This window comes from Gigantopelta aegis, chromosome 9, assembly GCF_016097555.1.
Source record: "Gigantopelta aegis isolate Gae_Host chromosome 9, Gae_host_genome, whole genome shotgun sequence".
Taxonomy (NCBI): domain Eukaryota; kingdom Metazoa; phylum Mollusca; class Gastropoda; order Neomphalida; family Peltospiridae; genus Gigantopelta; species Gigantopelta aegis.
Window position 1 is genome coordinate 57,300,187 of NC_054707.1, and position 18,939 is coordinate 57,319,125.

Here is an 18,939-nt window from a genome sequence, read left to right on the forward strand (position 1 = left end):
GTCTTCAATGTCAACAAGTTACACATGTTTACAAACTACATGCTATCCCCAGTCACTTCAGTCAAATAGTTGCCACTTCATAGCTGTCTGCCATGAAATAATCACAGTCAAACAGCAGACTACTTGCGCGGTGAAATTTCCGGATTTTGGACAACCGAATGAGAAGATAACTGTAATCTGAGGCCAGGTAATCCATCCGAAGGCGGCGAAGTGACAATAAACAAAGCATTTAGTTGCGCCATAACCGGCCTCCGTGGTGTCGTGGTTAAGCCGTCGGATATAATGCTGGTAGGTACAGGGTTCGTAGCCCGGTACCGGCTCCCACCCAGAGCGAATTTTAACGACTCAATGGGTAGATGTAATACCACTACACCCTCTCTTCTCTCACTAAGTAATAACAACTAACCCACTGTCCTGGACAGACAGCGCAGATAGCTGAGGCGTGTGCCCATGACAGCATGCTTGAACCGTAATTGGATATAAGCACGAAAATAAGTTGAAATGAAATAAGAGTTGCGCCATAATGATTGATAACGGTCTGATTGTCTGGTTTTCAGAGGTAAAATGTACATTAACTAAAGAGTTTGGGATTGAATTATTCGTCTAATGTTTAGTTTTGAGAGGTTTTCGGATTTAGAGCGCTAACATTTAGTGTTAAAAGATGCGTAAATCGCGGGACCATGGAAAACGTCCGATTTTGGGAGATTTACAGTTTGAAGATTGTCCGGTCTTGAGGGGTTTCGCTATATATATATGTGTGTGTGTGTGTATATATATGTATATATATGTATATAGATATAGATATAGATATATAGATATATATATATAGTTCTCCATAAATTCACAATGACGGTCGTTAAAAAACTTTTAGAGACTGAAGTTCCAGTCTATATAACGTACTGTTGAACATTTTTTCTGCTCATATTAGAAACAGTACTGAATCTTGCGTTGCCCATGTTTAATCTACTAATCTGCCCCAATGTTCTAAGGCAGTGGTTTCTTTGTGAAACAGAAAGTGGTATATTGCAATGCGAGATACGCTTTCCTACACCCAGGGAACCTGACACTTTCTGTTTCGTACTGTATTTATTCTGTACCCCACACCTCAAGTAATTATCGGTAAAACCAGGTTATCGTACAACTTTAAAAATACATTAAAAGTCATTTCTCCTATATTTTTACTCTTTGACAATAAGTAATTCTAGTGCCGTTAAAGTCTAGAAAATCCCTTAGCTTAATGCATTTCAGCAATTTTATTTGTTTGGTTAATGAGAGACAAGTGGTTCTACCAGCTTTACACATGGAGCTGTTAATGCTTAATCTGGGTGGAAGCCGGTACTGAGATTCGAACCCAGTGTCTGCCAGCCGATGCCTTAAAACTATCAAGGCTTGAAAAGAATATTTTATGTGACGAAGTGTTGCGACTACTACATGTCTGGTAGCCCAGTGGTAGGGCGCTCGCTTGATGCGCGATCGGTGTGGGATCGATCCCCGTCAGTTGGCCCATAGGGCTATATCTTGTTACAGCCAGTGCACCACGACTGGTATATCAAAGGCCGTGATATGTGCTATCCTGACTGTGGGATGGTACATGCAAAAGATCCCTTGCTACTAATGAAAAAATGTAGCTGGTTTCCAATAGCCGATGATTAATAAATCAATGTGCTCTTGTGGCGTCGTTAAACAACATACTTTAACTTTAACTACATGCCTGACATCTAATGCACTATTTATGTTATAATACTGTTTAATGAAATCTATTTTGTTTAACGACACCACTGGAGCACATTGATTAATTAATCATCGGCTATTGGATGTCAAACATTTGGTCATTCTGACTCGTAGTCATTAGAGGAAACCCACTAATTTTTTGCTAATGCTTTCTTTTATATACACTTTTCCACAGACAGGACAGCACATACCACGGCCTTTGTTCAGTTGTGGTGCACTGGTTGGAACGAACGAGAAAAAAGAATCAGCTGAATGAATCCACAGAAGTGGTTCGATCCTGTGACGCAAGCACCTCAAGTTAACACTCAACCGACTGAGCCAATTGCCGCCCCTACTGTTTAATAAGAATGTTTCTTATGTATTTTATTTATATATGTATATGTGTGTATATATATATATATATATATATATATATATATATATATATATATATATATTAATATTACGTATAACATGCCTGGAGATTTTACTACTGATAACCCCTGCGCGTGCTGTAACTGGCCTATACTGCACAAAATTGAAATTTTGAGTAAAAGCCAGTATCTATCTCTGATATTTGTATTTTTGTACAGTTCTTTACACTGTTTTTATTTAAATCTTAAATTCTTATATTGATGTTGATCATCACTTTATTTGTTTGCATTACCATAGTTTGACACCCAATGTATTTTTCGTGTTGGGGTGACGTTAAACATTCATTCATTCATTTACTACTGATAATGTAATTTTGTAGTCTAACATAACTCACTAAGGAGTGGCCTTTATATTGTTTGACCGACCTCGGTGGCGTAGTGGTTAGGCCATCGGTCTACAGGCTGGTAGGTACTGAGTTCAGATCCCAGTCGAGGCATGTGATTTTTAATCCAGATACCGACTCCAAAACCTGAGTGAGTGCTCCGCAAGGCTCAATGGGTAGGTGTAAACCACTTACACCGACCAGTGATTCATAACTGGTTCAACAAAGGCCATGGTTTGTGCTATCCTGCCTGTGCGAAGCGCAAATAAAAGATCTCTTGCTGCTAATCGGAAAGAGTAGCCCATGTAGTGGCGACAGCGGGTTTCCTCTCAAAATCTGTGTGGTCCTTAACCATATGTCTGACGCCATATAATCGTAAATAAAATGTGTTGAGTGCGTCGTTAAATAAAACATTTCTTTCTTTTTTTTATATTGTTTATTAAGAATGGTTCTCGTGCCTATATTGGGTGATACTTTAATAAAATATATGTCCGTCTGTCTAAATACAAATTTAACGGAGGATATGAACATTATTAGCGCGGACGGGGGTGTCGTTTTTCCGCAAGTAAGCACAACAAACTTCTACAAAGCCTGAGCATTGAGGAACCGCTCTGACTCCTACACAATATCTACAAAGTATGAGGATCTAGCCGAACATATTGAATTGGCAAGAAGGATATATATATATATATATATATATATATATATATATATATATATATATATATATATATATATATATATATATATATATATATATATATATATATATATATGCTGTGGAATTTGACATACCAATCGGTGGGTTGCTGGTTGGGACAGGTAAAACAATACTGGGTTCACCAAAGGCATTAATTCTACGATATACATATATTTATTATTATTGTATCTCAATTTGGTACAGAAATGATATTCTAGAAGTTGTATACTCCTACCGATTAGCAGCAAGGGATCTTATGTAAGCGAGTTCCCATAAGCAGAACAGTACATACCGCGGCATTTAATGACTGCTGTAACTTTTTAGGATGGGGGGGAGGGGGACCGAGTTCATCGAGAGCGATCGATAAACTCCATATACTATCTATAATAATTTGTTATCTGTATACCCCATATAATATGTTTGATGACTGATAATTTGTTACATGTATACCTCATACAGTATGTGTAATAATTTGTTACCTGTAAACCTCATATATTATGTTGTGTGTAATAATGTGCTACATGTAAACCTCCTATCCTATGTGTAATCATGTTTTACCTGTAAAGCTTATATCATATTATGTGTAACAATGTTTACATGTAAAGCTCATATACTATACGTAATAATGTGTTACTTGTAAAGCTCATTATATTATGTTATGTGTAATAATCTTTTACCTGTAAAGCTCATATGCTATGTGTAATACTTTTGTACCTGTAAACCTTATATACTATGTATAATTATTTGTTACCTGTAAACTATATATTCTCTGTTTTATAACGCGTTGCCTGTAAACCTCATATATACTATGTGTAATAATGTGTCACCTGTAAATACCAAATACATGTATGTGTAACATTAAGTTACCTGTAAACCTCATATACGATGTGTAATGATTTGTTACCTCTAAACATCATAGACGATGTGTAATAATGTGTTACCTGTAAATCTCATATGTTATCGTAAACCCAATATACGATTTGTAATAATATGTTACCTCGTGTAATAATGTGTTACCTGCAAACCTCATATACGATGTGTAATAATGTGCTACATGTAAACCTCATATACGATGTGTAATAATGTGTTACCCGTAAACCTCATATACTATGTGTAATAATATGTTACCTGAAAACGCAATATACAATGTGTAATAATGCGTTACCTGTAAACCTCATATATGATGTGTAATAATGTGTTATTTGCAAACCTCATATACGATAGGTAATACTGTGTTATCTGTAAACCTCATATACAATGTGTAATAATGTGTTACCCGTAAACCGCATATACTCTGTGTAATAATATGTTACCTGTAAACGCAATATACAATGTGTAATAAAGCGTTACCTGTAAACTTCATATACGATGTGTAATAATGTGTTACCTGTAAACCTCATATACAATGTGTAATAATGTGTTACCTGTAAACCTCATATATGTGTAATAATGTGTTACCTGTAAACCTCATATACAATGCGTAATAATGTGTTACCTCCAAACCTCATATACGATGTGTAATAATGTGTTAACTGTAAACCTCATATACGATGTGTAATAATGTGTTACCTATAAACCTCATATACAATGTGTAATAATGTGTTACCCGTAAACCTCATATACTATGTGTAATAATATGTTACCTGTAAACCTCATATACGATGTGTTATAATGTGTTATCTGCAAACCTCATATACGATGGGTAATACTGTGTTACCTGTAAACCTCATATACAATGTGTAATAATGTGTTACCTGTAAATCTCATATACGTGTAACAATGTGTTACCTGTAAACCCAATATACAATGTGTAATAATGTGTAACATGTAAACCCAATATACGATGTGTAATAATGTGTAACATGTAAACCACATATACGATGTGTAATAATTATTATATTTAAACCTCATATACGATGTGTAACAATGTGTTACCTGTAAACCTCATATGGTATTTGTAATAATTATTATATTTAAACCTCATATATTATGTGTAATAATGTGTTACCCGTAAACCTCATATAATATGTGTAATAATATGTTATCTGTAAGCCCAATATACGATTTGTAATAATGTGTTACCTGTAAACCTCATATAACTTATGTGTAATAATGTGTTACCTGTAACCTCATATAGGATGTGTAATAATGTGTTACCTGTAATCCTCATATTAATTATGTGTAATAATGTATTAACTGTAAACCGCATATAGGTTCTGTACAAAGGTGTTACTTGTAAACCTCATACAGGGTGTGTAACAATGTGTTACCTGTAAACGCAATATACAATGTGTAATAATGTGTTACCTATAAACCTCATATACGGTGTGTAATAATGTGTTCTCTGCAAACCTCATATACGATGGGTAATACTGTGTTACCTGTAAACCTCATATACAATGTATAATAATGTGTTACCTGTAAACCTCATATACGTGTAATAATGTGTTACCTGTAAACTTCATATACGTGTAATAATGTGTTACCTGCAAACCCAATATACGATGTGTAATAATTATTATCTTTAAACCTCATATACGATGTGTAATAATGTGTTACCTGTAAACCTTATATGGTATTTGTAATAATGATTATATTTAAACCTCATATACGATGTGTAATGTGTTATCTGCAAACCTCATATACGATGCGTAATACTGTTACCTGTAAACCTCATATACAATGTGTAATAATGTGTTACCTGTAAACCTCATATACGTGTAATAATGTGTCACCTGTAAACCTCATATACGATGTGTAATAATGCGTTACCTGTAAACCTCATATACGATGTGTAATACTGTGTTACCTGTAAACCTCATATACAATGTATAATAATGTGTTACCTGTAAACCTCATATACGTGTAATAATGTGTTACCTGTAAACTTCATATACGTGTAATAATGTGTTACCTGCAAACCCAATATACGATGTGTAATAATTATTATCTTTAAACCTCATATACGATGTGTAATAATGTGTTACCTGTAAACCTTATATGGTATTTGTAATAATGATTATATTTAAACCTCATATACGATGTGTAATGTGTTATCTGCAAACCTCATATACGATGCGTAATACTGTTACCTGTAAACCTCATATACAATGTGTAATAATGTGTTACCTGTAAACCTCATATACGTGTAATAATGTGTCACCTGTAAACCTCATATACGATGTGTAATAATGTGTTACCTGTAAACCTCATATACGATGTGTAATAATGTGTTACTTGTAAACCTCATATACCATGTGTAATAATGTGTTACCTGTAAACCTCATATACGATGTGTAATAATGTGTTACCTGTAAACCTCATATACGATGTGTAATAATGTGTTACTTGTAAACCTCATATACGATGTGTAATAATGTGTTACCTGTAAACCTCATATACGTGTAATAATGTGTTACATGTAAACCTCATATACGATGTGTAATAATGTGTTATCTGTAAACCTTATATGGTATTTGTAATAATTATTATATTTAAACCTCATATACGATGTGTAATAATGTGTTACCTGCAAACCTCATATACGATGTGTAATACTGTGTTACCTGTAAACCTCATATACGATGTGTAATAATGTGTTACCTGTAAACCTTATATGGTATTTGTAATAATTATTATATTTAAACCTCATATACGATGTGTAATAATGTGTTATCTGCAAACCTCATTTACGATGGGTAATACTGTGTTACCTGTAAACCTCATATACAATGTGTAATAATGTGTTACCTGTAAACCTCATATACGTGTAATAATGTGTTACCTGTAAACCTCCTATACGTGTAATAATGTGCTACCTGTAAACCTCCTATACGTGTAACAATGTGTTACCTGTAAACCTCATATACGTGTAACAAATAATTATTATATTTAAACCTCATATACGATGTGTATTAATTTGTTATCTGTAAACCTCATATATTATGTGTAATAATGTGTTACCCGTAAACCTCATATACTATGTGTAATAATATGTTATCTGTAAGCCTAATATACGATTTGTAATAATGTGTTACATGTAAACCTCATATATCTTGTGTAATAATGTGTTACCTGTAAACCCTGCTTGAAAGGGTAGTATCCAGTGAGAAAACTACTTCTTGATCTGAAACACAAGGAAAAACCTATTACTAGTAATTCATACAGACAGCCTAGTAAAACCATTTATTTATTTGTTTGTTTGTTTGCTTGATTTTTTGCTTGCTTGCTTGTGTTTGCTGAGGTGATTGTTGACAATTTAGTGGCTTTTTTTATCTTTCTGTAATCTAATCGCATTTATAAGTGTTATTGTGTACTAGTGGTGTAACAATAAATCGAACTATCGATGCGTTGCGATAGTCAGTGCTTCGATAGCAATGTATCGATAGTTAATTCAACTATTGATAACTATTACACTTGTTTGCTCAACTATCGATAGTTTCGATAGTATGCATAATGAAATACGACCTACGATAAACGCATAATTTCACTACCTAGTGACATTATTACAAATAACTAAGTATAAACACAGACACACATACAAACACAAATATACGTACATACGCACACGTACTCACAGACAAACACATACCTACATACCTATCTACCTACATACCTATATACATAGATTTTGTTTTTGTGTTTCTTTAAACGACATCACTGGAGCACATTGACACACAGTCATCGGAGGAAACCCGCCACATTTTCCCAACGCAGCAAGGGATCCCCCATATATACCACCATCCTACAGACATGATAGCATATAACACGGCCTTTTGGTATACCAGTTGTGGTGCACTGGCTGGAACGAGAAATAGCCTAATGGGCCCACCAAAGGGGATCGACCCAAACCGCCCGCGCATCAAGCGAGCGCTTTACCACTGGGCTACGTCCCGCCCCATACATACATATATGCATACATGCCAGGTCTGCCCACTGTTTCATGCACGTAAGCGGGATCGACCGCGTAACTTGTAGGCCCCATGCATATAGCTGAGTTAAAGAGCATCCTTTTTATGCATGTCTCAATAGCTCAGAAGGTATCGTGGCAAGTCTGCAATTTGCGGGCGATTCGGTGCCCATAAGTTTCAGTCCTAGCAACGGCACGGGACGATTTGTGAGGCTCTGCGCCAGTGCGTTAATATATATGTATGTAACAGTCATCCTCGACATACATACGCTATATATATTTTTTTTTTTTTTTTTTTTTTTTTTTTTTCCGTACATCAGTACATACATACATACATATTTTGGAAGACTGAGGTAGTTTTGCGAAATATCTATTCATATTACTCTTATCAAGCGATTTAAGAATGCACGATACTATTGCAATAGCATTATCACTATTGCGATACTATCACAATAGTATTTTAAGTATCGCAATACTATTGCAATAGTAAAACTGATCGCAATAGTCACCCTTGTTGTGTACGATTTGAATATGTCTACGCACAGTATGATGCTCGATAGGTTACGGGTAATACCCCAGACGATTCGTATCCAATACATTTAGGACACGTTTTATGTTGAATTGCACAATGATAATGTTTGGTCTGTCTTAGTTAGTTGTTCGCTTGAGGGATTTTAACTGGATTTTCTTTCCAAGGTTCAAACATGCTTACTGTGTGCACGGACAGACAGTAATGTCTTTCTTTTGTAAAACCATGTACAATATTTGACGACATTTGATCAATCCACATATTATGTAAATGACGCGTATGACTTCATATTGCGTATCTAAACAGTAATATACAACTCAAACAATTATGATTACATTATTTGTATTGAGATTAACATATTGTTGAAGAATATATTAAATAAGAAATAAAACATTTGTATTACATAGCACTTAAATCGATATTAAATCAGTCATTTCATCAAATATCATAATTATAATGTAATAATATATCTATATTGAGATTATAAATTGCATACCATAAATTAACTATTAAAATAATTAAATCAATGGAAGCATTTGAAATATGTATACATATCTTTTCCCATTTAATTAAACTAAAAGATACGCTTATTCGTTTTTGTTCAAATACAGACTTATTAAGGTTGAATATTTCTATCGTTGTATATACATTTTATATAAATATATTATATGCATGTATAATAAACAGTACTCTACGTTTAATGCACATTTGTCTTGCTCTCTGTCTCTGGGGACACCTGTATTCCAGAAGTATAGATTTCGTTCAAGACGAATTCAAAAACCGTCTGCTAAATATAATTTGTCTGTGCGTGACTCGTTCCAAGTTTCCCATCTATTAATATTACAAGAAGAATAACGAAGACATTTTTTTGTATAAAATAAAACTTAAGATGATATTTTAAACATTCACTATTCACAACAACTGATGCGTCATCAAAATTTAATAATGAATACAAATTTGTTTTAAATGGGGGGGCTTTCTAGACTAATATTACAGAATTATTTTAATATATATTTTATATCGCGATACTTATCTTATCATAGGGTTGATATCGTGACGCGTACCGTATTGTTACCCTTTTGTATTGTTACACCCCTACTCCTTACGTTGGACTTATCCCAATGGTAAAGCGCTCGCCTGCTGTGCGGTTGGTCTAGGATCGATTCCTATCAGAGGACCCATGGGCCTATTTCTCGTTCCTGTCAATGCACCATGACTGGCCGTGGTATGTGTTACCCTGTTTGTGGGATGGTCTATTAAAAAAAAGATCCTTTGAGACTAATTTAAAACAATGTAGCTGGTTTCCTCTCTAAGACTACATGTCAAAATGACCGAACGTTTGACATTCAATAACCGATGATTAATAAATAAATGTTCTCTAGTGATGTCTTTCCTTCTTTCTTTCTTTCTTTTCTTTCTTTTCTTTATTTCTGTTCATATTTAAACTGCATTAATATATTAGTGTAATGGCATGTATGGAGAAGGCCTAGTAAGTTGTATAACTTGTGCATAATCCATTTGTTGTTGGATTTTTATTTTTATTTTTATTTTTATTTGTTATTTTTTAAAGCAATAAAATATGTTTCAATCAATTCAATTATAGTGGTGTCCCCAACGAACTGGTTGCACCAAACCAATTACGCCGTTACTCACGGAGTGCATACAGGTTGCACGTACGACGAGTTCAAGATGACACCGTGGCGAGCCAGTCTATCTAAATGGGGCGTCTTGATCTTGGGATTCCGCCATCCTACATCGTTCCAGCCTAAAATTAAAACGCAATTTTAAATTTATATATGTAGCTCAATTTGTTAAAAAAAAAAAAAAAAGCTAACAGAGGCGGAACTGGGGGGCAGGGGCCCACCCCTCACCCGTAAGTTTTGCGATAACTATAATTTTATTATATACGTATTAATTTTCATTTTGTTTACGATTCTCCTCCATACTTCCCCCAAAGTTCCCTTAGCATTCCGCCTCATGTCATTGCCCCCCCCCCCCCCCCCCCAATGGATTTTCTGGATCCGCCACTGGCTAATAACAGTCATGTATAGGTTATAATGGATATATATGGCCAAACAGTGGCAAACAATGAGTAATAATGTGCAAACATGGTCAATCACTGGCAAATTAAATAATAACGAGTAACCATGATCAAACTGCGCAAGTAAACAAAGCCAATAACCGGCAACATAACTAATAACAAATAAACATGAGCAACCATTAGCAAACATAAGTAATAATGGGTAAACATGGCCAATGACTGGCAAACATTAATGTTAACGTTTACATACGGCAAATGACTCGTAAACATAAGTAATAACTGGTAAACATGACAAATGACTGACAAACATAAGTAATAACTGGTAAACATGACAAATAACTGGCAAACATAAGCAATAACAGGTAAACCTTACCAATAACTGGCAAACATAAGCAATAACAGGTAAACCTTACCAATAACTGGCAAACATAAGTAATAACTGGTAAACGAATGAATGAATTAATGTTTAACGACACCCCAACATAAAAATACACATCGGTTATTGAGTATCAGTAATTTTAAAAATGATCAATAACTGGCAAACATAAGCAATAGCGGGTAAAGATGGCCAGTGACTGGTACACGTAAGTAATAACGGGGACTTCTCGCATACTCTGCTAATGCATTACTGGGGGGTTTTCTATCCAGAATACTGCATTCTTCAAGCAAAATCCAAGTATTCTAATCCCCAGTTTATTAAAAAATAATAAAAACTCCAGGGATATTTTATCGAGAAATATAGCAGACTTGGTTTCCAGCACGTAAAGCCTTCTTTACATAAATATCGAGTGTTATGTTTGGAACATATATTTCAAAACAAATCATAATGAGACATTTTTTTTTTTTCAATTACAGAAAAGAATTGGACGAAATTGTATACGTGTACTTTAAAAATTAAGTCGAGTTACTTCATTACTGGTTGTCGGTCACATACTTCCACGTGTAACATAGACGTGTTGTTACTAGTGGTTTCCAGAAAGTTGTGTATGAAAACTAAAGATATTTTGGAAAATAGCTACAGTTCGTGTCACGGAATAACTTTATGATGGTTCTCTAGTCATAAATCGTTCATCGGACATGTGTGAAAACTTACATATTGGACATGCCCCACTTACCTGTTTTACCACTTATGGTGCACGATAAGCTCAAATATTTTACACATCTGCTATTCTAGTTATGAGTTGGGTTTTTTTCTCTCTCTCTCTCTCTCTCTCTCTCTCTCTCTCTCTCTCTCTCTCTCTCTCTCTCTCTCTCTCTCTCTCTCTCTCTCTCTCTCTCTCTCTCTCTCTCTCTCTTAGCCATAGTATATTATATAGGTATAAATCTGTGGGTGATCCAGATGGTAGACATTTCAAAACTGCTATTTTAAAGACAAGTGTCACACTGTTAAGTGGCCCAACAGAATAATCACGGAAAATATGTACTGAACAAGAAAAGAAGCGCTAATTAGTAATTTAGTTTTCTTTCAGTAAGAACCCCATTAGTTTTTGTGATTACTAAAATTGTCAATCGTTTGTAACATTTTAATCCCATTTTGACAGTCTATTTACCGGTTTAATTTTTATTATAAAACAAATGTATGTATGTTTTGGAGCGGGACGTACCCCAGTGGCAAAGCGCTTGCTTCATGCGCGGTCGGTCTTGGATCGATCCTCGTCGGTGGACCCATTGCACTATTTCTCGTTCCAGCCAGTGTATTACTACTGATAAATCAGAGGCTGTGGTATGTGTTATCCTGTCTGTCTGATGGCGTATATAAAATACCCCTTACTACTAACAGAAATATGTAGCGGATTTTCTCTCTAACACTTATCAATATTATCCAATGTTTGACATCCAGTAGCCGGTGATTAATAAATCAATGTGCTACAGTGGTATCGTTGAACAAAACACACTTTATATATGCATCATATATTAGAAATCAAAATAATATATTATTCCTAATATATGATATTGACGATACCGAAAACCACTCTGGTAATATATATATATATATATATATATATATATATATATATATATATATATATATATATATATATATATAGACACATACACACACACACACACACACACACACACACACACACACACACACACACAACCATGTATATATATATATATATATATATATATATATATATATCATTCATCTTTCTCATCTATCACCCTCTGCCTATCATTCTCATTATCTTAATATAAAAAAAACTTTCCTATTTCTCCCACAATTTCAATATAAAAACAAAATATCCATTCCCTTGTCTGGACGGAACTTATCTTGTATGGCCAATAGCTTGTCTGGAGTTGTTCCAGGTATTAACATCAAGTTCCATTTAAACAGTGTTTCGTACGGAAAAGAAAGAGAAGGTTGGATTCTATATATTAGTTGTTAATGAAGAGAGACGTTTCGGGGTGTTTGAGACGGCTCCTTATCTGGTGTCGAATGTACATGTAATCAATCACCTTGATAAATGTTACGACACAGATCAAACGTAAGACTGAAACACAATGCAGGTTTATGACAGAACATAAACAGTCCAAACATCCAGCTCTCAAACAGCCGTGTCTCAGTACGGAAAGAAGAAAAACCGCATTGCACAGATACCGTTTTGACACAGACATCCATAGCAACCAGCAACCTGAAAGATGGAGTCAGCGATAAGCAATTTGGAAGCTGATACATGTGGCAATACGTTATAGAGCGTTCCAGTACTGTCAGCCAGTGGCTTTTCTTTAAAGTACATATAGGTTGCAGAAAGCATACATTACATGACCAGTAATAGATCAGCTTTTGTTTTGTTGTGTGAGGGTTGTTTTTATATAACCAACTCCACTGACATTATCTTTATAGCATACAGTATAATATGATAGATTTAGTTTACAAGAAAATAACAAAAAGGAAGAAAAAAACGTTTATAGTAATTGATTTGTTTTTCATTCTGCCTTAGTTGTCGGAAGATTTTTTTTTGTTTGTTTCCTTTTGCGTTTCTTTTCTTTCATTTTTTTTTCTTCGGTTCTTAAATTACTTAAATTTTGTATTTACCTATTTGAATACGTCATGAAACATTTTAAGTTAATTTTCAACAACAATAACAACAAAATGTTCACACAATCAATAAAATTCATAGCATATTGTTAAATCTAATGTTAATATTTCTAAATGTTTTCACCATCGATTGGTTCTGACCAGTCATGAAATAACCATGTAGCGATATGTATTTTAAAAACCTTGAGTCACACGTTTACGGATTATTATGATTGACTGATTTTACAAGCAACAGAATCTGTACATAAACCTACATCAAACAGTAGGTGGCAGGCGGGGTTATTTTTGTTGTTGTTGTTGTTGTTTGTGATTGGTTGGTTGGTTTGTTCGTTTGTGTGTGGTGTTTATTATTATGTTGTTGTATTTGTTTTGTTGGGGTTTTGTTGTTTGTTTCGTTTTTTCTTTATTATTTTCATTAGTAATCAATAACATAACAATTATGTTCTTGTACTATATATGTTGCATTTGTCTTTTGGTACTAACAAAATGTATTCAGTGGTTGTTGTAAATATACTGTGCAATAAAAGAAACACAAATATTAATATAATTTTCATTAATTTATTTTACAATGCTTTTTTGTTGTAAAGGAAAAACGAATTGGGCAAGTCAGATGGAAAATGTGTTATGTCGTAATGGCTTTGGCTATCTCTAGATGTTTCAGGAAATAGGTGACGTTAAAGCTTTCTTAACAACTTTGAAATTAAGATTTACAGATGTATATTTTCAAGAATGACCAAGACAAGACAAGAATTTATTTATACTCGGGCAGTTGCACAACGGCATAGGAAGAATATGTACATATACAATTTATAACATTTATTATCGTGATAGATATGAATTGTTTATATTATTTAAGTCAACTATAATTGCTGGAACACATTTGGACTGGAAAGTATATAAATCTTAGAAGTGCATTCACAAGATTGAGACTATTATATTGACATTAATGCCCATAAAAATAAATATAGACATGACCTATCCAAAATTGTCCTTTTTGTCTTGATACATTTGAAGATGAATTCCATTTTATTTTAATATGTACGTTGTATAATGATTTAAGAAACTAATATCTTCCCCCAAAATACAGATGTGAACCTAACTGGCTTAAAATTGTATATTTTTCTGGAGACAAAAAGGTAATGTTTATATGTGGAAATTAAGTAAATTTGTTTGTTATTTTTTGGGCGTTTGTGAGGTATTTTGTAATAATAACCCACTGCAAACAGACTGAGTTGAAATATGTTAGTAAGTAGCAAAACGTGACAATAAACAGAAATTTCTAGCACTTGATATCATTTTACTTACTTTCACTGGGTGTTTTTTTTTCTTTCTTTTTTCAACCTATTAGACTTAGTGCATTGATAAATGTTTTTGGAAAGGAAGTATAACAACAAGGTGCCCGTGCTTGTGTACATTTTTAAAGATCTATTTAGATAACAGCAAAATACGATTGTAGCCAATAGTTCACCTTGACGGATACGCCTGTTAAAGGCGGCGAAGAGCTGCGGTTTATAATTGTCAACAATGAAGGTAAATAATATAACTACATACCGATTAATGGATTATCTTGTTTACCATGTACTGGCCAAACAGTGATTACAGTCCAACCTTTTTAACCTCGTATAGCAATGAGGTTCAAAAGAATTTGAAAAAATCTTGTCCCTTTTGCACATACACACGCGCGCACTCTCTACACGCACCATCCTTCCAGACACACGCATATACATATCCACAAATCCACACATCCATCCAAACAGCTACACATTCACACATCAATACATACACACACACACACACACACACACGCACACGCACACACACACACACACGCACACGCACACACACGTCGACGATTAATTAACAAAATAAACTCTTAACTTTAAATGGAAAATATAAAGGGTTTCGTTTTAGACTATTAGTATGTCAGAATTACTAGATGTTTGACATCCGGTAGTCTATGATTAACTAATCAATGTGCTTTAGTGGTGTCGTTAAGCAAAATCAACTTTGAACCCTACACCATGTCCTTAGAGTCCCTAGTGAGCCTTTAGTGATAGGTCTGACTGTATCTGGTAGAAGTACTAGTATACCCAGGTTGTTGAACATTGCTGTTACATGTGTAACATAACACGTGTGGACTCTGTGTTAAAGCTTTCATTGTTACCTTGTCTTGTCACATTTTCAGACATTCATACTTCACTGACCATCTTATCTGTACGTGCGAATAGTGGAAGAAAGTTATTGGAAGAACTTTCATTTAGTCCAGATAATACTTGGGCTATGTGATACCAGCGACAAGTAAGGCATTACCAAACTGACCGGTCGTTGAACCTTTTCATTCGGATTAAATCCCAGTCACCCGTTTTATGTTGAAATAAAATAACAGTAAATAATTTGAGAAACCGTTAATTGAAATCTGTAGGACAGATTCGTCTCACCATCTTCCATCGACTGTAACATGCGATGACATTGGAATCGACCGAAATCATACAAAAGTTCCATAGCAAACATTTTGATTCAGAAAGTGATTAAATGAGCTAAATATAATATAGATGGGTTGGTTTTGTTAAAAATAATTTTGGGCATACTTTTAACATAAGATAGTATTTTTAATAATAAAGATCGTACACATTCGGAAATGTTTAGGGCTTACGCTTTTATGTTTGTTTATTTTATTTTTTTACTATTATTATTATTTTGATTATAAAAATTTATTTATTTATTTTAAAATAAAGTATAAAAACTCTCTTGTTGCGCAGACACAGTCAACTCGAATTTTAGGTTTGCATGATATGAATTACGAATTGCCTACTAGTATCTTTAGTCTAAAACAAATCTACACGTATGTCTATGTTCCCGTATTATCGATAAACTCATGTAACCGGGAATACCGTGAAGAAGAAAATGGGACGAAAAATACCTCCCGCAAAGACTTTATGCCTCTCTTGGCACGTATGTTTTGTAAAACAATATTTATTGCAGTAGCATTCCTTACATCCTAACATACATATTAGATTAAAAGCAATTTTCCTGAAAAAAGAGCTCTTTTGCTTTATTGTGTTCTGGACGACTAAGTCTGCCAAATGTGCGTTATACACCGGAACACTGGCCGAACGACGTCTTTTCAAAGCTGCCCTATCGTCTCCCCATCTTGTAGCATCATAAGAAAAATACCATCAACACTATCTGAGAGCGCTATTCCTCGTGGTGCAATACAAGGGTGGCAATATTCTCGCGGTTTTCCTTCAGCATGGCGAATACGACGCAATGTTTCTGTGAGTTATAAAGATTTACAAATTAGGTCTATAGGCACTTGTGGTCATATTTTATTTCCATTTGTTTCGGGGGGGAGGGTCTTCTTCTTCTTTTCCCTTTTAAGCGTTTTTATCTTCTTTTTTTTGCGCGTCTTCCTTCCTTCTTTTAGTTTTTTGTTTGTTTTTCTGGGTTTGTTTTATTTGGGTTTGTTTTGTTTTTTGTATTTTTGGAGGTGTTTTTTTTTTTTTTTTTTTTTTTTTTTTGATAGCATTATTGGTTTGTTCACTACATGTCCATACATTTTCGTTGGTTTGTTCACAACATGTCCATACATTTTCGTTGGTTTGATCACTACATGTCCATACATTTTCGTTGGTTTGTTCACTACATGTCCATACATTTTCGTTGGTTTGATCACAACATGTCCATACATTTTCGTTGGTTTGATCACAACATGTCCATACATTTTCGTTGGTTTGTTCACTACATGTCCATACATTTTCGTTGGTTTGATCACTACATGTCCATACATTTTCGTTGGTTTGATCACAACATGTCCATACATTTTCGTTGGTTTGTTCACTACATGTCCATACATTTTCGTTGGTTTGATCACTACATGTCCATACATTTTCGTTGGTTTGATCACAACATGTCCATACATTTTCGTTGGTTTGTTCACAACATGTCCATACATTTTCGTTGGTTTGATCACTACATGTCCATACATTTTCGTTGGTTTGATCACAACATGTCCATACATTTTCGTTGGTTTGATCACTACATGTCCATACATTTTCGTTGGTTTGATCACAACATGTCCATACATTTTCGTTGGTTTGATCACTACATGTCCATACATTTTCGTTGGTTTGATCACTACATTTTATCTTGTTTTATTATTATTTTTCTTTTTTTTTTCTTTTTTTTCTTTTTTCTTTTTTTTTCGCCTACACTTTAAATTAAGTTAACTAAACTGATACAACTAAACCAATTTAAAATGTAAGTGTGAACGCAACCTTTTCATTATATCCGTATAGTGAAAATGGTGTAGCTAAAAAACTGGAATAATTAAAACAGTTTAAAATGAAAATGTGAACGCAAACGCGGAAGGAAGTACTTCGCAAACATGCGTATTTGACCTAGCTTAAATAGAAAATGGCGTGTCATAAGAAAGGAAATATAGTGTGATTATCTACTCTGAATGATTCAGTAAGATAAATACAATTGATATTCCCGTTTAAATATCTGCTTCAAAATGTTCATTACTAAGGCCAAATACCTTGCTGCTAATGAAAACATTTTGGCGGTTTCCTCTGAATAATTAAGCAAAAGAAACTTGTAATTTTTACCAAAAGTCTTTGCCTTTGATGTTTCAGTCGTGGAACACGGGTTGGGACGATGAAAATGGAGGGCACAGTGTAAAACAGACAAGGGAACTAGACATGAAACACGTTTTCACAGAGTGGTGTTAACAGAGCCCAGGTGGCGGTGTTAGTCTTGTGGAAAACTATGACGATATGTTAACATTCGAGTACCAGCGAGTTGTGTTCGCACGTGACAGCACCATAAACTAGGAACCGTGGCCCAATTCCTCGAACCGTGATGTATACCTCCAGTGAGTACTCGTGGGGTTAGCGCACATAAACAACTGACGTTCGACGTGTGCGTGCATCAAAGTTACAACACGTAGTTTAAAGGTACATTATCGAGGGAGAGGAGGGGTAAACGTCTTATTGGGATTTATTTTATTATTATTATTATTATTATTATTATTTTATTTCTTATTATTATTATTTTTCGGGGGTATGGGTTTTATTTATTTAATGTCTGGTTTGTATCGTTCGGGTTTTATGTCGGGGTGGATGGGGGGGGGGGGGGGGCATAAGCGTACGAGACATCAGGGCTGGAACAAATCCTCAAATCCGGACAAAACCTATAAAGATACTTTGGCAACATCAGCTGGCCTGAAACCAATTCATCATGTATTTG

General features: G+C 34.4%; 1 protein-coding gene across 1 annotated transcript in view; it reads right to left on the reverse strand.

The window, feature by feature from the left end:
* The window catches only part of LOC121382220 (arylsulfatase I-like), an 89,035-nt gene that overhangs the window by 53,941 nt on the left and 16,155 nt on the right, over nucleotides 1–18,939 (reverse strand). The window contains exons 3-4 of the mRNA XM_041511748.1: nucleotides 10,259–10,370; nucleotides 7,242–7,293 (exon numbers count right to left, since the gene is read on the reverse strand). Of these exons, the coding sequence (XP_041367682.1) occupies nucleotides 7,242–7,293; nucleotides 10,259–10,370 (164 nt within the window). The remainder of the gene's footprint in view (nucleotides 1–7,241; nucleotides 7,294–10,258; nucleotides 10,371–18,939) is intronic.